The sequence below is a fragment of the Trichechus manatus genome, unplaced genomic scaffold (assembly GCF_000243295.1).
Source record: "Trichechus manatus latirostris isolate Lorelei unplaced genomic scaffold, TriManLat1.0 scaffold00028, whole genome shotgun sequence".
Lineage (NCBI taxonomy): Eukaryota > Metazoa > Chordata > Mammalia > Sirenia > Trichechidae > Trichechus > Trichechus manatus.
The window spans coordinates 19,751,982-19,775,563 of record NW_004443964.1 but is presented as its reverse complement, the minus strand read 5'-3'; the positions used below and the strand labels follow the sequence as shown (position 1 = coordinate 19,775,563).

The 23,582-nt window shown below is 36.9% G+C and overlaps 1 protein-coding gene across 2 annotated transcripts in view; it reads right to left on the bottom strand.

The window, feature by feature from the left end:
• KANSL1 (KAT8 regulatory NSL complex subunit 1) overlaps positions 1 to 23,582 on the bottom strand; it is a 184,066-nt gene that overhangs the window by 44,540 nt on the left and 115,944 nt on the right. For both annotated transcript variants that reach the window (XM_004374250.2, XM_023729392.1), the window contains one exon: positions 9,991 to 10,132. In XM_004374250.2, the coding sequence (XP_004374307.1) occupies positions 9,991 to 10,132 (142 nt within the window). The remainder of the gene's footprint in view (positions 1 to 9,990; positions 10,133 to 23,582) is intronic.

Sequence of the window (23,582 nt, the reverse complement as noted above, 5' to 3'; positions counted from 1 at the left end):
TGGCATAACACAGTTTATAAAGAAAATGTTCTACATTCTACCTTGGTGAGTAGCGTCTGGGGTCTTAAAAGCCTGTGAGCAGCTATCTAAGATAAGATACTCCACTGGTCTCACCCCTTCAGGAGCATGGGAGAATGAAGAAAACAAGATACAAGGGAAAGATTAGTCCAAAGGACTAATGGACCACCACCACCACCACAGCCTCCACCAGACTGAGTCCAGTACAACTACATGGTGCCCAGCTACCACCACTAACTGCTCTGACAGGGATCACAACAGAGGGTCCCAGACAGAGCTGGAGAAAAATATAGAATAAAATTCTAATTCACAAGAAAAAACACCAGACTTACTGGCATGACAGAGACTGGAGAAACCTCGAGACTATGACCCTCAGACACCCTTTTAGCTCAGTAATGAAGTCACTCCCGAGGTTCACCCTTCAGCCAAAGATTAGACAGGCCCATAAAACAAAACGAGACTAAAGGGGCACAACAGCCCAGGGACAAGGATTGCAAGGCAGGAGGGGACAGGAAAGCTGATAATAGGGAACCCACGGTCGAAAAGGGAGAGTGTTGACATGTCATGGGGTTGTTAACCAATGTCATAAAACAATATATGTACTGTTTAATGAGTATCTGTTTTGTAAACCTTCATCTAAAGTACAATTAGAAAAAAAAATCCCAAGAAAAAACAAAAAAAAAAATAAAAGATTTTGATGTATCAGTCTAGGGTGGGATCTCAGAGCACCCTGGGCCATTCTGACATAGGTTTTAGTGAGCCACTGAACAAACTCATCCATCCCTAGAGTACTTCTAGCTCAAAAATCTCTATGAAATAAGGAATAAAAGGGACCAGCTCCCCCTCCCAAATCTCAGTATCTCCTAGACAAACGTCTGAATGTATGTGGGGTTGTTATTGCTGTTCAGAGGTGGGGGTTATTACAAAGCAGACAGTAAATAAGCTTAAATGCTACAATAATGCCTCTTCCTAGGTCTTTGCTTATAGTGATGCTGCCCTTTTTTTATACTGGTATCTGTTCAAATTGCTACTCATCCTTCAAAAGAACTTTTGAAGTCCAAGTTTTAACCTCCTTCCAAGAAAATGTCCCTGGTTAACTGAGCTCCTATTTGGTTTATCTACACTGCCTGACTTCCCAAAGCATGGTGATGGTACCTTATTGTTGTTAGCTGCCGTCAAGTTGGCCACCAACTCACGGTGAACCCCATGCACAACGGGATCAGGCAAATGGGATCCACTGGGTTTTCACTGGCTGATTTTTCCGAACTAGATCACCAGGTCTTTCTTCCTAGTCTTAGTCTAGAAGCTCCACTGAAACCTGTTCAGCATCATAGCAAGCCTCCACTGACAGACATGTGATGGCTGTGCTTGAGGTGCACTGGCCAGAATTTCAACTTGGATTTCCTTTATGGAAAGTGAGAATTCTACCAATGAGCCATCACTGTCCCTGAAGTATCTTACCTTCTCTGTATTTAAATCTCATTTCAGAGCAAAACATCAGGCCAAATTATGTATTTATTTCATTTACTGTTGCCTCAATTTGTTGTTTAAATGTTAACTAATGGTAAATTCCTTGAAGACCTGGATAAAATACAAATATATCTGAATTCTCCATATCTCCCGTAGCAGAGTCATACATCAAGAAAAGAAATGCACAGAAGTATTAGTTGGATTTTAGGTTTAAAGTCCCCACCCCGCCCCCAACAGGAAAATGTTAACTTCACAATAATTATAGCCAGGAGTCTAAATAATTCCAACTTCAGGTATAAAATTACTCCTTCAATTTTTTTTTTCAGGTGGGTAGGAAAGTCAGGACACGGCAGCCAATTTTCTCCAAAAGGAAGACTTTTTACTTAAACTATTGAATAATTTCTAAAAAAAAATACCTCTCAGAGAGACTATAAAGATACCCTTCTGAGAAAGTGTTACGATATCTGGTAGGGACCATCTATTTTCCCTCATTTTATAGACTCAGAGAGGATGCAGGACCAAGGTCATACATGTCTCAATGGACCAGTCTATGGCAGAACTAGAGCTAAAGGCTGGCTCTGACTACTACTTTGTTCTTTCTTTCAGTTCATTCATCGCAATCGATCTACTTTTCATTTATCCATTCATCAATATTTTTAGGTGCTGGGGTTACAGGAGAGAATTAAGAGACTTATCCTTCCTCCCCCATTTGAAAAAAAAAAAAAAATAACCCATTCTTCAAGGTGCTTACATTCTACTACTGGGGGAGAGAGACTATAAACAGTGAGTAAGAAAATTTTATATAGTACCTAAGAAGGTGATAAATGCTAAAGAAAAAACAAAAGACAGAGGATCAGGAATTGGGAGCGGATACTATTTCATACTGGGTGGTCAGAATAAGGTGCACTGAGAAGGTGACATTTCAGCAACTAGCTGAAAGAAATGTGTCTTAGGGACATACGGGGGAAGAGCCAATGCAAAGGTTTCAAGGTTGGAGGAGATGATCTGTGTCAGGAAGTCAGCAAGGCTGGAATAAAATGAATGCGGGGAGGCTGTGATGAGAGCCAAGTAAGAGGTAAGACGGGGGGAGATCTTGCAGGAACAAGCTTAGTATGAGTACTCTGGCTTGTACTCTGAGACAGAAAGTCACTGGAGAGTTTCAAGAAAAAGGGAAACAATCTGACTGATGATTTAAAAGGACCACTCTAGATACTGTGTTGTCATGGAGACTTGCTGCTGTATGCTGTCGCTGAGCCTACTCTGACTCATAGCGACCCTATATAGAGACTAGAGGGGGCAAACACAGAAGCAAAAAGCAGTTGCCTGGACCAAAGTGGTTGGATTCTGGCTATATCAATCAGCTATGCAAATAAGCTGCTCTGGGGTGTGAGGGAAAGGAGGTCAGAGACAGAGCTAAACTTTCTGGCTTCTGCAACTAGAAAGAGTGCCTGTTAATCCTTCAAAGGTCTTTTCTATGCACCTTAGCTTTAATCAAATCTATTTTTGCAAATATGTGCTCAAATGCTGTATTAAGTCAACATTCATTTATACATCCCCCCACCAAAAACTAAATTCAGTATAGCATACGAAACCAAACACTGGATTGGATTTTAGGTTTATACTTCATTCCAAAAGGATGAAAGCAGCTAAAAAAGAGGATGAAAATAAACAGAAAGCATCCAAGCAGCTAAAATTCATTCATTCAAACAACATTTAATGAACATTTACCATGTGCTAGGCAGTGTGAAACCCCAAGAATCAGACAATAAAATAAAATCAATTCCATCCATAAGAAGCTTATCTTCATCTAGTCTTGAACAGACAAATAGGCCAAGTGTCACAATGACAGTGCTACAACAGAAGTTTAGAGAAGGTGATATGAGAGCAGAAAAGAGGTAGAGCCTAATTCTGAAGAGGATGATGGAAGTGAGGCTTTACAGAGAAGGTCTACATGATCCAATTTTCCCTAAAATATATTTAATGTACTCTGAGTTCTAATTATTCATTAAACTGTACATTTATGTTTTATGCCCTTTTCTGTACACAGGCGTTATATTCCACAGTAAAATTTATTTGGGAAGAAGTTTTTAAGTCTTGTTTAATAGCCACAAAAGGAAAGGTTATTATTAGCTAAGAAAACTTCATGAAGTTCCACTCCACACCTGTCATGGCAGCCCTGAAGCTGGGTTTCCCAGGATTCTGGGTTTAAACTGGGTCAATGTTGCATGCTGTGGCATCTACCTACCCTCAGTGGCAAGAACCTCAGGGCTCATATACCCTGAAACAGCCAGCAACTGGCAAAGGCCAAAGTAAAAGCCTGAGAGAGTTGTCTCTCCATCTTTTACCACCATTCCCTGAGTCAGACCAGGATCCTGACTAGGCAGCCCAGGCCTGGAGAACTCCCAGGAGGTTGAGCGGAGTTTGTGACCACAGGACCAAAGTAGTTGGGATGTGCCACAGGTACGTGCAGTCTCAACAGATCCTTAATAAAGTACTCCTCTGTGGAAACACAAGGCTGTCTTACATTAAGTTAAAAAAGAAGAAAAATAATATAATATAAACCCAAACAAAAAAGGAAGGAATGGTAGAAGAAATTGTGCTAAGCCTGATTACAAAACAAGGCATAAGAAAGCAAGGGGGGGGGGGGGCGGGGCGAAAAAGAAAAAACACTAAGAAGAAAAAATTAAGTTGTATACTTTAAGTTGTCAAGGGTTTCATTTTACTTGGATGCACAATCAACACCCACGGAAGCAGCATTTAAGAAATGTAATGACGTCTTATATTGGGCAAATCTGCTGCAAAAGACCTCTCTAAAGTGTTAAAAAGCAAAAGATGTCACTTTGAGGACTAAGGTGCGTCTGACCCAAGCCACGGTATTTTCAATCGCCACACATGCATGTGAAAGCTGGACAATGAATAAGAAAGACTGAAAAAGAGTTGATTCATTCGAATTGTCGCGCTGGTAAAGAATACTGAGTATACCACGGACTGCCAGAAGAACAAACAAATCTGTCTTGGAAGAAGTACAGCCAGAATGCTCCTTAGAAGCAAGGATGACGACACTTTGTCTCACACACTTTGGACATGTTATCAGGAGGGACCAGTTTCTGCAGAAGGACATCATGCCTGGTAAAGTAGAGAGCCAGCAAAAGAGATGAAGACCTCAACAAGATGGACTGACACAGTGGCTGCCAACAATGGGCAAACATAGCAACCACTGTGAGGATGGTGCAGGACCTGGCAGTGTCTCGTTCTGTTGTACACAGGGTTGCTATCAGTCAGAAGCAGTTCAACAGCACCTAACAACAACATACTTGGGTTAATTGCTTCCCCTTACTAATTTCAGATAATAAATGGAGTCAAAGTACAAAATAAAAAACACCAACACTTAATTTGCAATACAGAGTAAAAATGCAATTTCACATACTCTCCTCTATCATTCTGAGCAACTCATTTTAAGATAAACCTTTAAGCCCACTGCAGACCAGTTCCATAAGAAACAACCTGGGCTACCTGGACAAGACACAGCTGTTCAAAATGCCTTGTAACCCTACTGCGATGGGAACCTCAACTCTTTACATCAAATATGAAGACGAAGGTGCTCTAGACTTCTGCTGTTCCATTCAGCTCCTTCTCTATTCAGAAACTTCAATGTGCTTCCACCTCCCCATCAACAATACTTCCATCCTTAGTTAGCAATGTGACTGTAATTTCACAGAACAGTCAGAAAGAACAATATAACGTACTAGACATGGATGCTGAAGACTGCTGTGTTAAGAGAAGTCTCCTTTAACAACAGAACCAGCTCTGTCCCTGTGCTTCCCCTTTATAGTTTTATTTGCCAAGTGTGAAGTTTCAATAAATACCTTCCAGAGCAATGATGACAAAGATCTGTAACAGCAGAGTGTGGTAGAAAAATAATGCTTTGGAGTCACATAAATAGCCCTAAGTTCAAACTTAGTTCTGCCTCTTACAAGTCAGTAAAAGGTAAAATTTACTCTGAGCATTAAATACATATACAGGCAGTCCCCGGGTCATGAACGAGATTTATTTCTGAGTGTGTTTTTAAGAATCTGTGGGTAAGTCAGACTAGGTGCATACAGTCCTTATTTAGCCTTAACTTTGGGGCAGTTCTACTCTATCCTATACTATAGGTTCGCTATGAGTTGGGATTGACTCCACGGCAACAGGTTTTTTGGTTAGTGCAAGAAAAGGCTTGAAGCCTTTACGATGATTTAAAACCTGCACATGCAGTGAGTGAAAGTGACTTGCGATGAAGAATTTGTGGTGAGTAGGGGTTGGTTTAATCATTTCAAAGTGGGGGTAAATTTACGTAACATTAAAGGACAAGAAGAGTTGTCCCTAAGTCGGACGTTAGTGACTTGGGGGCTGTCTGTATATGGAAAACAAAAGGTAAACACTTATGAACTTACCTGTATATAGTACATACTCAAGGTACATACATTGTTTTCCTTTCCTCTTGTAAGACACGGGAGTATCTTTTTTTAAAAAAATAAGCTGACCAAATGTGAAAATTAAGACGCCACAATAGTATGGAGAAGACTACAGCTCTTAGAAATTGTATTCTTTCTCCAAAGAGCAACCAAAACCATTGAGTCAATTCCAACTCATAGCGACCCTATAGGACAGAGCAGAACTGCCCATCAGGGTTTCCAAGGCCATAAATCTTTACGGAAGCAGACTGCAGTATCTTTCTCCCACAGAGCGGCTGCTGGGTTCGAACCACCGACCTTTTGGTTGACAGCCAAGAGCTTTAACCACTGTGCCACCATGGCTCCTCAAAGAGCAACAGGAATCATTATTCCCAAAAAGGGCTCTAAAGAGTCATGGAATAACCTGGAAGGTAACACCTAACTTCTGACAAAACATAAACGAGTAACTACCTAGCAGTGGTTCTCAAATATCTTTTCTGGAACAAGCCACTTTAAAAAAATGAATGTTAGCATGCTACAAAGTAAATCCTTAAAAAGAAGGGGGAAAAAAGGCCCCACCACCCCTCCAATCTCCCACCCAAAGACAAACTGTTACTCTACAACTGATCACCAAACCTAGATGCATCTCATGAAAAGGCCTGTACAACCAAAGCATATCGGGCAAATCTGGGCGTAGGATGGAAAATGGGAACACAGATCTATTTTATTATAGCATAGCAAAAATAAATCCTTACATTTCAATAACTCAAAAAAAAAGGCCAAGTGCTTAAAGCTACTGTTATCTTGGGCAACAGCTCTGATGAAGTCAGATACTCAAATCTCAGCTCTGCACTCACTTGGCTATATGACCATGAACTTGACGTCTCTGACCCTCCATTTATTTGCTCATCTTAAAATTGGGGATAATAGTAGAGTGCTTAGCACAGTGTCTGGTGCATAGTAAGTGCTCAAAGACTTCTATTATCATAGTGCTTATGTAAAGACCAAATTCATGTTAATATATCTTTGGGGAAAACTTTATAGCATATTTATTGAAAAAGACACTGTATAAACAAATGTTTAATAAACTTCTAAATTTTCTTGACATATTACTCATCAGGGCTATCATTCTAGTTTTACTCTTCCTGTAATAACTTTGCAACATAAATTGTATATTCAGGTTACAGACAGAAAATGCTATCTTAAAAGACTACCTTGAATGTCTTATCTTATAGAACAAGAAACTGAGGCTTTTCTTCCCAAGGTCATACAGCTACCTGGTAGCAAAGCCAGGACCAGAACCAAAGATCTCCAGCCCAAGTCTGGTGTTTCTCTAATACATTATGCCCTGAATGATAACACTCTTGGATTATCAATATTATACACAAAACTCCAGAACAACTACTCCCCAAATATTCAGAAGTATCTAAGATTTTTTTTTTTAAAGTTTCCCAAAACGGCTCTGTCATTACTGCTGAGTGAAGAGCTAAATAAAAAGCCAAAAATGAAGTAAGAGTACCTTCACACACACACTCAGTGAGACTGTAAACTGACACACACTGCCAAAACACTTTCCTGAAGTATGCATCAGGAACATAAAAGTATTCATGCCCTTTGATGCAGGTAAAGATGTTTATCATGGCATGCTTTATAATTTAATAAAAAACATAATAAATAATCAACAACGAAGAAATGTAAACAGAATACAGCCAATAAAAATAATGGTATCCCTTCCCCCTACCCCCAAATGAAGGGAAAACGTTCAGGGTGCACATATACTAACATGATTATGTTTAAGCAAATTATTTATGTTCATAGAAAAAAAAAAAAATAGTGGAAGATGCCAGAAAGTTCATAGTGGGTTAACTTTGAGTTTCAGGACTTTTTTGGGGGGAGGAGGGTCATCTTTTATATCCTATACTTCCCAAGTCCCCTAAGAATGATACATAGTATTTCATCAATTCCAAGATACAATTTTTCACATTTCATCATCTCTTAAATCAGGATGCATCTTACAATTGATAGCATGTTCCAGTTTAACTGAAATCATTTCTTAGTGGCACAGAAAATAATGGCAGTTTTATAAGGGGGGACATAATGTAATATAATGTAACATAAACACATATATATTTTCAGTTTTAGTTTTTAGCCTTAATTCCTTACTTGCTGTAATTTTTTTAGACATTAGGACTTAATTTGTTTCCCTATCTTAGCTCTATTAAAAAAAAAAAAAAAAAAAAGTAAGCCCTCGGGACTTTGCCCTCAATTATAATATGCAGTACTGAACATTTCTGGAGATTTATACATAAACTCATTTTTGAGAAGCTGAAAAAACTCTTTAGTTGCATTTTCAGAAAAAAAAATGATTATATACAGGAGGCCACAAAGCTTTTATTTCCAACCCTAATCATCACCCAGCAATTTACATTATCTATATACTCAAAAGAATTGAAAGCAGGAACTCAGATACTTGTACACAAATGTCCACTGCACCATTTTTCACAATAGCCAAAAGGTAGAAACAACCCAAGTGTCCATCAACAGATGAATGGATAAACAAAATGTGGTGCATACATACAAATGGACTATTATTCAGACATAAAGAGAAATGAAGTTCTGATACATGCTACAGCACAGATGAACCTTGAAAACATAATGCTGAGCAAAATAAGACAGATGCAAAAGCACAAACATTTTATGATCCTAGTTATATGAAATATCTACAGTAGGCAAATACATACAGACAAAAGTTTATTGTGGATATCAGGGACTAGAGAGAAGGGGGAAAGAGAAGCCAAATTTCTGTTTAACCAGTTGCCACTGAGTTGATTCCAATTCATGGTGGCCCTACGTGTTTGTGTTTAGCATAATAAAAACATCTGAAAATGGATAGTGGTAATGGTTGTACAACATGGCAAATGTAATCAATGTCACTGAATTGTATACATAAAAATGGTTAAAGTAACAAATGTTTTGTTATATATATTTTACCACAATAACACTTTTTTTTAAAAAGTTATTGGGGTTTTGATTCATATGCATTTCCTTATGTTACATTCTTACATGTTGTGATATTGCACTTGCATTTAAATATGACTATAATTTAAAAATAAAAAACCCTCATCATTTTGTTTGTCCTGTCAGTTGGTCACCCTTTAACTTCTGCCCTACTAATTAGTTTAATGAACCCCATTAAAAGAACAGCAATCTTCTCAAGACTGGTTAGCACAAAAACAAGACTTTAAAAACTTGTGACGCTTATTTTTTGGAGCAACAGACTCTTCATCTAGGTCCATGTATCAATAAGTCATTGAGTTCAAGCGCACCAAGTTAATAAAAAAAATACCTCACCAGAATGTAAACTCTGTGAACATAGGATTTTTGTTCACTACTGGGACCCCACTAAGAAGAACAGTGCCTGATACATAGTAGGCACTCAAATATATTTGCATATTTCTCTCTGAATCAAATCCAAACTAAGTACAGGACTTTTTCTAAGTTGATTTTTCAAGAAGAAAAACTATGCATTAATATCACTGTCAAAGATAAACACTGTATACTAAGAATCAGTCCTCTGCAGAGATAACATAAGAAAAATCAAAACCCTAATCATCAATGTCTAATTTTGTCTGAATAATCTTTTAGAAAAAAATCCTATTTTCCTCAAGAAAGCAAAGGAAGCAAGCTTAGCAGTACAACAGGAACACACCCTAAACAAAAAAGCCAAAAGATGGAAAATCTTCAATAGTCACTGCCACTTGTCCATAAACACAACAAATACGAGGGTTACAATGACTTCCATTATAAAGCTTTTTTCTTATGCTTCCTGTTAGCCCAGATACCCAAAATGTTTTGTTCTAAACAGATGTCCAATTTAGCACTATATTCTGTTTTCTGTACTATACTAAACAATATCAGACTCTAAACAAATTAAACTACTATATCAGTTAACACTAAACCATTCTCCTTGACAGAGTTAATAGTCATTGAAGCAGTATGAGGAGGTGGGAGAAAAAGGGTAGTGGTAGTTTCCAGGTGGGCTGAAAAATACCAGACACTTATTCCTTACCTTATTAGCACGAATCTGTTTGTAAATATCTGTTTGCTGTCGAATTCGATATTCCAAGTCAGAAACATGAGCCTGAAGCCAGTTCCAGCGGCTAACAATGGCTGCTCGGTCTGCAGCCCATTTCCATTCTGACCTGCGCCTCCTAAAAGGAAATAAACTGAGTGAAATCCAAGAGTAGCAGTAAAATCTATACAAAATGGGGAGTGGGGGTGTTAAACTTCCAAAGGCGCATATATAGACTTAACTCTAGTGCCAAAAAAAACCCAAGACTTACATATATCAAAGGACACACACACTGGCATGAAACGCTTCACATATAGATACTGCCCAAATAACTAGGTGGAACTGTCTGCTGGTATTCTGATCCTGTGGCAAGTAATTTCTCTGAAACTGCTTTAATTTCTTAGGAGATAGAAATACTTTCTACTCTAAAATGAGACATATATAAAGAATAGAGATTATCTACATAGAAAATCCAAGAGACTACGAATTATTAAAGCTAATCAAGAATTCAGCAAAGTTGCTGAGTAAAGATCGAGACACAAAACCTAACAGTTTGTATATGCCAACAAGAAAAGTAGAAAACATTTTTTTTTTAGAAGACACTATTCACAGCAGTAACAAAAGCTAAGATTATATATAATAAAAGATCTTCAAAGAGGAAATAATAAAACCTGAAAGACATAAAAGATCTACATAAATGGTGAGATATGTATTTTTAATAGGACAATTTGCATATATACCTACAAATTCAAAGAAATTCCAAGTTCCCTACAACGTTTTCAAACGAAGCTGACAGGCATACCCCAAAATTCCCAAGGAATAAAAGGACCAACAGCAGAGAAATTCTCAAGAAAGTGTGATGGAAACTTGCAGATATCAAGAACTAGATCTCAAGACTTAATGTAAAGCTATATGATTAAGGTAGTGTGGTACTGGCACAAGGATAGACAAAAAAAACCACCAAAAGAGTACCACAAAGGCTCACAATTTAGAATTGGATATATACAAGAGAAGGCATTCTAATCAGTGGGGAAAGGATAAACTACTCAATAAATGGTAGTGAAATGATCAATTTATTACATGAAGAAAGTAAATTTAGTTCTCTGCTTCATGCCATAATTCCATAATTTTGTCTTTTCAAATTCTAAAATCTGAAAAGTGAACATTAAAACAGAAGATTATCTCTGGAAGTTCAGAGAAGGGAAGGATTTCGTAAACAAGACACAAAAACCATTACCTAATTTTCAACATACAATAAAAGATCTAATAAACTTAAAAGGCAAACTACTGATTGGTAGAAGATATCTGTAACCCACGTAACCGAAGATTAAAGATCAGAATTCTCACTTATTTGTAATTCTTACGTAACAAAACTTCTACAAATAAGAAAAGACAATTTATCAGAAAAATGAATAGGAAAATCATGTAAGAGAAACCCAAATGGCCAATAAATACATAAAAATATGCCAAGCCTCGTTAGAATTTGGTTAAAATATTAAGGTATCATTTCAAACCAAGACTGGAAAAAATCAAAGTCTGGTAAGACCAAGTGTTGGTGAGATATGGGAAATAGCAATTCATACATTACTAACAACAGTAAAAACCGGCACCACCACTTTTGAAGAGTAGTTTGAAAATACTTGGCTAGATGGAAAATGTTCATACTGAACCATCATTGAATTGTTTCTGAGAACATAACTTACGTCTACACGAGGAGGTTCACTGCAGTAGAGCTTGTAATAGTTAAAAATTAGTTACAATCTAATTCTACTAAAATAGCGAAAAGGACTTTTCTATAGCAATGAAAACTAATTATTTAGAACTGTATGTTTAGCAACATGATTAAGTCTCAAAAGACATGCTGAATGGAAAAACCATATAAACAGTAAAAAAAAAAAAAAAAAAAACAAAAAACAAGTGAACAATTATCAGGATTGTTACAGATACAGGTAAGCAGTAAAGGTATAAAAACATGCACAGAAATGACATATGACAAATTCTGGATTAGAGTCCTCATTACCTTTGGGAAGGGAAATGAGGAAGTTGTTTGGCTTTTCTTTTAAAAAAAAAAAACATCTGATAGAAATATGGTAACATTTTAACATTTCTTAATGCTAAGAGGAGTAATTGGTGTCTGTGCTATTCTGTAATGAAAATATTTCAGTCTACCAAAAAACTCTTTTCCAAAAAAGAAGAAACAGTCACGCTACCCTTAGCTCCACCTCCAATCACGAAATTCATACTTACTACCAAATTTTTACTGTAAGTGAACTTTAACACAGGTCACCTACAGGAGAAAGACAACATAAGGCTAGTAATAAAAAAGAACACTATGCCTCTTTATGCTACTAGTAAATGAAAATCTAACTACAGTAGGGTTAGAAATGAGTTAATAATACCATAATAATTAAGAGCAAGGGTATTTTGCTAACTTTTATATCGTCCAAACATAAGTCAATCAAATAAAGTATTAACCAATGTTTCTCTTCATTTAGAAACAATGATGTATGATAAAAACATACTTTCTCTTTTAAAAGTTACCTGCTTTGATGTTGGCTGCAGGTCTAGTTCTAGCCCAAATCCAGAAAGGCACTTCAAGAAGTATAATGTTGTGATCATTCTAGACTATAAAAATGTGCTCCTTTTCTAAAAGAAACAAAGCTACTTAACCCTCACATCCTACACCCAGCTTTCTTACCTTTCAAAGTTCATCAACTTCCTATTCTGCAAAACCTCTTGGTTTTACAGATTTCTTTCATTCCTAAAGCTACCACCATAACCAGCTCCCAATCAATCAATCACCACTGGGCAACTCCAACAGCCTCCTTAGTAATACTCCTAACAACATTTAACCATGCTACTTTTCCTTAATAAACACCCCTCAACCTATTTTCTCCTGTCACTCTATGCGCTTCTTTTCCAATCCCAAATCTTCAAGGAAGCAATACATTATAGGGGGAGTCAAATATTGTATAAGACAGTAATTAAAAACCCAAAGGCGATCAATGAAATTAGCAGCAACATTCATTTAATGATAGTTTACTCACAGACAAATTTAACAACTGACACTGGCTAGCCAAAATAAAAACCTAATGATGAAAGGGAAAGATGATTTCCATCACTAACAGAAAATTTACAGCACTTCCTCTTCCTTAGTCACCCTTGGTAGACAGAGAATTCTGGCAGTGTCTCCTAATGATCCTGATCTTGGGTCAGAAACCTTCTCACGACAGTGTTCCAGGACACTAAAACCAAAAAAACCAACCCTGCTGCTGTCGAGTTGACTCCGACTCATAGCGACCCACCAAGCACTCTATCTAAATTGGCAGGAAGGATGATAACGATTTGTTATCTGCGAATTTAGACAGATCTTAACCGGAATAAAATTTTTCTTTCTTGCTTAATGTCAAAACATACACACAAAGCCACCAAAACACTTTAATTAATCTGTTTGAAAGCTTGAGACTACAAAAGGAAAAGAAAATTACTTAAAAGCATTTCAGTTCCTAAGAACTTGGATAGATAAGCACCTTTTTTCTTTGGTACTAATGAACAACCCCTTTTGAGCTTTCCTAAAGTCAGAAGTAATAGGCCTTTACAGTTATTTTCCTGAATACCTATACAAAACTAAGCCTCTAGACAATACTTTTGGAGAATGGCTAATGAACTAATTAAAGAAAGGCAGTACAAAGGGAATACTAGAAATCCCCAACTTATGAACAGGTTTTAGTCTACAAATACACTTGTCATGTGACTGTTTGGAACTGGAAGTGATTTCCATCAAAAGTTACCAGGTTGCTATTCCCTAATGTAGCAGAGACTCTGATCATCTGTACCGAAAAATGGAACGCTCCACCCTAACAGACTAAGAGAAGTGTCCAAAAAGTATCCTGTGTTCAAAACGCCAGCAATATGGGCACAAAGCTGAGCTGCTAGCAAAGGTGAGAGATGTGTAATTAACAAGTCTTGGGTGAGCTGTGATGATGTTACCACACCCCAGTGGCAGAGCAGAACACCACCAAACATTACTGCAAGGATAAGAGCTTCACATCTTTTTTTTTTTTTTTTCTGTAACAAAAACAAGCCATAGAAACTCAGTTTATCAGAGGTTCCCCTCTAATATTCAAAATGTAAATTTACTGCTCCAGTAACTTATGGCTGAAAATCACAGAAGACACTAATACAACATTCAGGCCATGCTTAATGTTATATAAACCATTGTCATCAAGTCGATTCCAACTCATAGTGACCCTGAAGGACAGAGTGCAACTGTCCCATAGGGTTTCCAAGGCTGTAAATCTTTACAGAAGCAGACTGACACATCTTTTTCCCTTAGAGTGGCTGGTAGGTTCAAACTGCTGACCTTCGGTTTGTAGCCAAGTGCTTTAACCACTGCACCACCAGGGCTCCTCCATGTTATATGGCCCCCACCCCTTGCCAAGAAAAACCCAAACCCACTGCCATCGATTCGATTCTGACTCATAGTGACACCACAGGGTTTCCAAGACTAAATCTCTAAGGAAGCAGACTGCCACATCTTTCAAGGAGCCGCTGGTGGTTTCAAACCACCAACCTTCCAGTTAGCAGTCGATCGCTTTAACCACTGTGCCACCAGGACTCCTTAATGTTATACAGATGTATAAAAAGAACATTGAGTCCCTGGGTAGGACAAATGGTTAATATGCTCAGCTGTGAACCAAAATGCTGGCGGTTTAACTTCTACTTCAGAAAAATCAGCCACTGAAAACCCTATGGAGCGCAGTTCTGCTCTGACACACATGGGGTTTGCCATGAGCTAGAAATGACTCAGTGGCAACCGGTTTTTAAAAAAGAACATACAGGATTAAGGTGGCAGAGTGATACTTTCAATATAATGACGACTTAGTTTCTAATGCAGTCATTATCAATGGTGAAGAGAAAGATCTGGATTCTAAGATAAGTCTTCAGATTTTGGAAGCTAATAATTTTCTAGGTTTTAAAACCTTTATACTTTTTTCCCCCTATCATTTGGCTGGGATAGTCATTAAAACTCCTATTTCCAGTAGAATCCATTCTACATTTTCCTATTGCTTACTCTGTGCTACTAAATCATTAAAATAACTGCTTTATATGTGTGTCTGAGCAGGACCCTAGAATGCTTTCTAATGTATTATTCTGCTGTATACTTTATGCCAGTCTTTACCAAAACATTTGCTACATATACTCTGATGAATGCCTGAAAGGGTAATTCACTTCAACTTATACTTTGCTCCTTACCTTTATAAACTTTTTACTGGTAAAGTTGCTTTGTCTGTATGTGCTGTATTTTAAGAATCTGTTAAAATTTTACACTCTGAACTGCTTTTTGATTACCAAAATGCAGTAAAATATAGTACCAATATTTGCTTTTGTGATATCATATGAATAGTAAATTTTAATGTTGCCTGCTATGTACCAATATTTGTTTGTACAAATAGATTTCTTTTATAGCTATGTGAACTGATACTTTAATAGTTCTTTTGGTAGGGTTAGTAGAATATCAGGAGCCCTGGTGGCTCAGTGGTGAAGTGCTCAGCTGCTAACTGAAAGGTCAGTGGTTCAAACCCACCAGCTGCTCCATTGGAGAAAGATGTGGCAGTCTGCTTCCATAAAGATTATAGCCAAGAAAACCCTAAGGGGCAGTTCTACTCTGTCCTATTGGGTCACTGAGTCGGAATGGACTTAGCAGCATCAAACAACTGTAAAATATTTACTACATATCCAAAACTTAGAAAATGTTCTACTGGGTCCAAGAATATACTGTATTTACATGAGCAAAAAAACCTATCCTCTAAAAAAGTTTTTTATAAACATGTTTAAACCACAGTGAAAAGTGCATTTTTTTCCTTGAAAATTTAGAGTTCCGCTTACATGCTGGCTAATGTGTCAAACAAAAAAGGAATAGTTTCTCCTTTTAGCTTCTTAAAACTCTCTTGAATGGTACTGTTAATGGAAATGGTTCATTAGAAGAGGACAACCAGGTCAACACAGGGACTTTTACGGAAGATTTAACCTCCCTTAAATGTGGGGGTCCAGACTCCTTCAATCTTATTATAAATTAGAAATTACACATCAAATCCTCAAAGGTGTCACTGAAACAACCTTTTCTACTGTACCATAATAGGTAAAGACACGAATCACTTAACTAATAGATGGTCAACCACTAATTTTGTTAAAATAAAAGAGCTAAAAATACAATTTCTGCTAACAAAGAAAGTGAAAAATAAGAACCTGCAACACTATATCCCTTCTGTCAACTTTCTGGTAGTCAATAAAAGAGATGACTAATATTATCAACTCTTTGTACTCTATAAACCCTCTCTTCAGTGCTACAGCACTGCCACAGATAGCAGAGCAAAAGACATCAATGGTGGATACTTCCTTTTTCTCAGAGATAAACTACAGCAAAAGCTAACTGACTTGTCTAAAAGTAACACCAACAGCTAGGAATTGAACCCTGTCCAATACCTGACCTAGTGCTGCCTCTAATTAAGTCATCTAAGTTCTATTCCAAGCTGGAATATTCCAAGTAGAATAGAATTACACTTCTCACCCCCCAATCTAGAAATTTTTTAAATCTCATTTAAGCAGAAACAAATATGCCAGAAAGACCTGAACAGGGGTAATTCCATCTTTAATTCTGATTTCAGTCCTATGTCTTGGTTCTTTCCTTTTATGCAAACAAACGTTTTATTAACAAACTAAAAGTGAAATGACTGTTCACAGCAAGTTACGAAGTTACACGGCTCTATATTTAACCAAAAACTGGTTGATAAATTATTTGATGAAAGGTTATGTGCTATTTCCAAGTATGCAAGAAAGTCTAAGACAACTAAATTCTAAAATCTCCAAGTTATTTAGATAATTTATAAAACCAATATACTGAAGTAAAACTGATATCATCCCAGAACATTTGTAGCCTACAGTTGCATCTAGGGTAAGAGTTATGACAAGAATAGAAAAATCTTGAACTTGCTGGGAGTCACATACAAGTACGTATACAAGTGTTCACTACCCAGCTCAAAAGCAGTGTGAAAATAAGAAAAAAAAGAGCAAGATAGGCTCAAGCCAAGTCCTGACTTTTATTTACTTTATATGATCCTAGACATGTACACCGACTACTGTTTCACCATTTATTAAGTGCAAGTAACAGCAGTATCAGCCTCACGGGGTTGTTATTAGTAAGTTGATGTTCTAAGACTAACTTGAAAGAACAATGTGTGTATTTGCAAAGAATAATTTATTTAGTAAATATAACCTTAGATTTCAATTCCACATCATATGAGGTACAAAAGTAGAGGAGAAATAAAGAGATGAAAAGAAATCTCTAAGAGGAAAATTCAGGAAATAGAGGTGTTTTCAATTAGCAACAGGAGGCCATATCCTGAAAGTTTCTTGAGCCTTGGGCTTCACAGTCATCTAAAAGAAGTTCCACTCTATAACAGTAAAACCAAAGCAGTCCGTTAGAATAGATATCATATTACCAGCTACAACTTGAACATTACCACCAAAATTTACAGAGATAGAAGAAAATAAAGAAAAAATAGACTCAAATTGTCTAGTGTCAAATATCCTACATGTTTTAGTTGTAAAATAAAACCAAGGAAAAAAACCTAGATGAGAATGGGTTAAGAGAAAGTCTGTATCTGTCACTCTAACTAGGTTATATCAGCTTTCTACAGAGATTTGTAGTGATAGGAAGCAAATGTACCAGAGCCAATTCTAAACTGCCAGTTCATCCTCAGAGGACTCTTGGGGCTGTACACTTAACCCTTTTCTTTTACTGCTTAAATTGAAATGAGGTTTGTATATTTAGGGAGGTACCTTAGCCAAGCATTCAAACCACCATGGGCTCTCCCTCCGCCTCCCCCCTCTCCTCGACCCCACTTAACAAATATTTGAGCACCTATTATTTACCAGGGATTATACTAGTTCCGGGGATACAATAACAAACAAGAACTCTGGCTCATTAGCTTAGTTTAATGAGAAGACAGATGTTAATAAATAATCATGCCAAATGTGAGATAAAAGAGCATAACAAGGACACCAAATTTAGACTGGGGGATCTGGAAAGACTTCTCTGTGGTATAAACATTTAAAGTGAGCCCCCACAGAATAAATTACGATTTGGACAAGTAAACTGGCCAGAGGTGGGGAGAATGGGGAAAGATACTGGGAGACTGTGGTGTGTCCCAGGAAGAAGAAATAGCGTGTATACAGGTTATGTGGCTGGAGCTCAGACAATGAACAGGAAGAAGAATATACTTGAGTTGACACTGATATAGTTAGGTAGAGTCAGATGACGTAGAACCCTGTAATTTCATTTAGCTCAGACGTTTTAAAATAAAAGTACAGGTTAAAGAAAAATGAATTCATTAACCAACTTCAACAACTATCAACTCTTGGCCAATCTTATCTCATGTGTAACATCTATTTCCCACTCCTGTGGATTATTTTGAGGCCAATCTCTAACATTACATAATTATATATGTAAATATTTCAGTAGGTATATATATACACACACACATATATATAAAGAATCCTCACCTTTTCACACACACATATTTTTAATTATTGTCATGTCAATTATCCATCAAATTTTCTAAATTGTCTCAGTTGATTTGTCTAAATAATGATCAAATAAGATCCACACACTGCATCTGGTTACTACATCTCAAGTTTGTAACAGATTCCTTTTTTTTTTTTTCCTTGCAATTTATTTGTGGAAGAAACAGACCTATCTGTAATTTCCCACATGGTGGATTTTGCTGATTGCATCCCTGTTACAATGCCCACACTTTTGAACTTTATATAAATAAAACCTCTAAACTACTGTTAGTTTGATAAAATTATTTTTTTGTAGGTCAGCTGATAAATTATTTGTACTTTTAATTTTTACACATTTAAGACTGAGATACATATTAAAATATACGTAAAAGGTACTTCAAACTTCTCTCAATGTCCGTCTGTCCAACTTTTTCACTAAACATTGTGAATATACTCATATTACATACTGTCATGTACAATATAAGCAAGAAATGTAATAATTCTCCCACACAGTCCCTCAGCTCTACTCAGGCCAATCTGTTTGTCATACCCTACACATGCAATCTCCATCCTGAATATATCCAGGAGCATCTTCTATCCCAAAACCCCATCTCCTTCCCGTAAGTCTTTCCTGGTGAATCATATCTCACAATTGATTACTTTTCACTCCTTCATGCTTAGCCTGATCATCTTATTTTGTTATTCTATAATTATTTCCAAGTCATGCCATACATATGATTGGTCTTCAACTAGACTACCCATGCCTCCTATGGGCACTACCATGTGTTTTAACTGTAAATCAATTTTTAATAGTGTCTGCACACATGTAGTTTACAAATAAGAAATTCAGAAGAAATATAAACAAGATGAGACATGCCAAGGGCATGTCCTGCTTAATTTCTAAAACTGTTAAAATACACATAACTGAAGCCTGTATTACACTCCTGTAAGAAAGGGTCTCTAATACACTAATTCAAAGATACATTCTTATTAGGGATATTTTATAGGAAAAGAAAATCGTTAATCATTATTAAACCAGATAATACAATGAAAATTATGTCTAGTTACAAGTCACTGGACTCCTGACTGCCAGTTGATACTTAACTGAGTAAGTAACTAGTTTCCCAGAACAACTCTAAACACCACTGAAGTTCATTAGAAAACTGCTTCAGCATTTTACAGGCATGCTAATTTCTTCCCAGAAGGAGTTTCTGAATTACATCACACAGAAAGATTCTGTCCAGTTGAGGTTTAGAACACTTTTTCTTTTATAGTCTCTCCTTTTGGTTTAGATACTCTCTAAAGATCTGTCTGGGTTAAGGTCTATCTCACTGGGATCATATACTAAAGATCATCAAATAAATTTGCTCAATTTTTTCTTTTACAATACTTAACGGTTTTTATAAGTAAGGCAAGCAGGATTACTTTAAGTAGCAAAAGGGGGTTATGGCAGTTTTTCTTTCTCCTTTACTACAGATGAGAAAACGGAATAAGGCTATAGAGAGAAGAAATAATTCTAATGTATTGCTCCTGAAAGCTAAACTGAAATCCCAATAAAATATACATTCTAGAGATGAGGACAATTATAGAGGTATATTATATAATGGGAGATATGTTATTTTAAACTAAATTAACGACAAAAACTTTACTATGACATTATAAACGAAACAATTTATTTGCAGAACACTCTGCTTCCCCCAAAAAGTATGCTTAAACAAACCAAACAGCTCTAGGGAAGTCAACAGATACAAGTCTTTATGGGCGGGTAGAAATGCTAACGCAACTGCAAAACACACACAGTTTTTAGAGTTTCCCTCAGGGATCGCTAGGATCATCAATGAGAGTGACCATAAAACTCTTTAAGAAGATGCTGCTTATAGACACCAGGCAAAATGCCATGGGACAACAGTAGATATGTCTTCAGGGTTGGAAATTATAACAGAAATTGTGTTGTTCACATCACATTTTCTGATTAGTTTTAGAACTCACATGACTAATTACAGAATCATAGAAGAATAGGAAGAACCCAGGAAACACGTCTCTTTATAGATAAGAAAACTGACCTGCCAAAACTGACGGCAGAGTGATAACTAGACCTGAGTTTCCCTACTTCCAACTGAGAGGACTTTCTACCACACAAAAATTAAATATTGAGCTAATTTAGATTTTGTTAGAAATAGCTCTGCATATGTATTTCCCAAAGGGAACAGAGGTATAACCGATAAACCTACTAAACTACTAGAATCTTTTCTATTAAGACACAAGACGTAACAAGTAGATCAGGAAGAAACAGTAATTCTTAATTCATTTTCATCCTGTGACTCCTCTCTCTGTTCAGCCTCTACCAGTGAGTGGCTCCCTTCACTCATTTAGTACAATGAAATCTCAACTTCACCATTACAAAGTCTTCAGTAATAGTTTTCCAACAGCATCTCTTCAATTATCCAATATGGCACAAACATTTTTCTAACAATGAGTAAAAGCTGCCATCTTTTTGCTCTTCCACAGCTTTGATACCAGGGAATTATTTTATATGGAGAACAAAAATCCACGGGCTCATAGCTTCTACGAAAGTGCCGGAAAATATTCTTTTAAATGGCAAAACAATCTAAGTAGTCACCAGTAATACTGTACAATGGTTTACAGTTTTCTCAAAGTGTAAAGTGGTGAATTCAACTTGGAGGAAAAAAAAATAGTTTGTATTATGATAGTTCTGCAACACAGCTGCTAATACTTTGACACTCCTACTGGGATGTGAGGTTCTAACCCTTCCCCTTGAATCTGGGAGGGTTTGTGATCACTTCAGTCAATAGGAGGGCATGTAGTTTCTACCTACTTTGCTGTAGGCACAGAGATGCCATGTGTAAGAGGTCTGACACAACCTTGAGGCTGCCATGCTGAAGAAGTCACAAGTAGGCACTTGGTCAAGGATGCCAGCTAAGCCTGGCCTTCTAGCCATCCCTGCCAAGGTGCCAGATGTGTGAGTGAAGAAGTCTTCTTGGAAGTAGATCTTCTAGTCTCAGCTATTACAGGGCCCAGCCTTTGAATCTTCTCAGCAGAGGCCCCAGACACCCTGAAACAGAAACAAGCCATTCCTACTGTATCCTGAATTCTGACCCATAGAATCTGTGAGAATAAAAATGGCTGTTGTCTTATGCCATTCAGTTTAGGGTGCTTTATTAAACAGCAACGATTAACAAAAATAGTCATTATCCTATAAAGTTGAGCATTTACATACTTTGCCTCTCAGCAATTCCATTTGTGGGTACATGCCCAGTCAAAACCTTAACACACTATTACCAGGAGGCATGTTCAAGAATGTTCAAAATAATGGCACTGAACAGAACAACCAAAAACAAACAAACAAACAAAAAAAAAAACCCAAAGGCACATCAAGAAGCAGAATGGATAAATAAATAATGCTATATTCACTCAATGGAGCAGGGAAAATGAATGAACTACAGCTACATGGATAAACCTTAGGATCATAATGTTGAAAATTCAAGACCCATAGACAATTTATAGTATACTCTTTTATAAAGTCTGACTATAAGCAAAAGTAAATAATAGCTTTTTAGGCAAACACAGTTACATGATACAACTGAAAAAGAAAATAGCAAGAGAATAATGATTCAGGGTAGCCGGTAAGAGGGAGTGGAAGGAATGATAATGGGGGCGATCTTATAGATAAGTTCTTAGTAAGAGTTGTTGGGCTGGGCAGTAGTGTCACAGGTGTATATGATTTTAAAAATAAAGTCATCTACAGACCAGTAACAACAGTGTCACGAAAGCAGGGGTCTGATTAAAAAAATAATAAATGCACACACATACAAAATGGGTGGCCAGATACAAAATGCCCCAAAACCAAATGTGCATGCCTAAGAAGTAGGTCAAAAATCTTTATGGAGGGTTAACAGTTTATATATTTGGTCAAATTCTAATCTAAATTCCAGTGAAAAAAAAATTTTTTTTTTTGAGGGAATTTGGGGGGGAAAAAAACCCGATGGATTTGACTACACAGATTTAAAACTTCTGTATTCAAACAACATACAAATCAAAAGCTGAGGAACATAATTTATGTCTTAACAAAAAATCAAGTTTTTTAAACGCAAAAGGCCTTTACAAATCAACTAAAAAAAGACACATGAGCAAATGATTATAGGAAATTTATACATATACATATAAAGTATAACTGGCCAATAAATACAAAGAACAGGGTTAAAGTACCTTAGTGAGAAGGATGCCTACCAAATTAAAAAGTCTTTAAAAGGTATATCTAATATCTGCTAGGTTTCAGGGAAACACTGCTGATAGAGAAGTTTCATTCTGGAGAACACCACATTTATCAAACATGTATAAAGCATGAAATTCAGAGACCTTCACAAATCACCATCTGCTTATGCTACGACCAAAAAAATTTCCACCTCTAGAAATTTAACCTAGTAATCTGCGATATGAGGTAAGCTTTACCCATAACAATGTTTTGAAACTCCTACATAAGAGATCACAAATCTAGGGTCACATTCTCCAGTCTGTTTTATTTGCTTGTAGTTGAGTTTTCTTTGGCCTCCATGAGTGTGTCAAATTTTTTTTTCAATTAGTTGCCAGTACTTTAAAATCTATTACATACAAAGACAAGATCTGCCAACACTGGATCTTCAAGCCCCTTAGTGACTAGTAGCTAAACAGTAGCTGATCCCTTCAGGTGTGGCACATAGTCTGTAGTTCAAAATTATCCCCCATCTATAAGCTTGATTCATTTATATTTATAAACTCGATCTTCGGAAGTCATCTCATTTGGAAACCCTACACTAGAGGTCAAACTTTCGACTGCATCAGAATCTCCTGCAGGGCTTCCTAAACACAGACCGATGGGTCACCACCTCCAGAGTTTGATTCAGCAGGTCAGAGGTGGGGCTCCAGAATTTACATTTCGAGCAAGTTCATAGGTGATGCTGATGCTGCTGGTCCACTCTTTTGAGAACCACTGGCTTTGACTCACGAAGCTTCCTCACTGAGTCAGA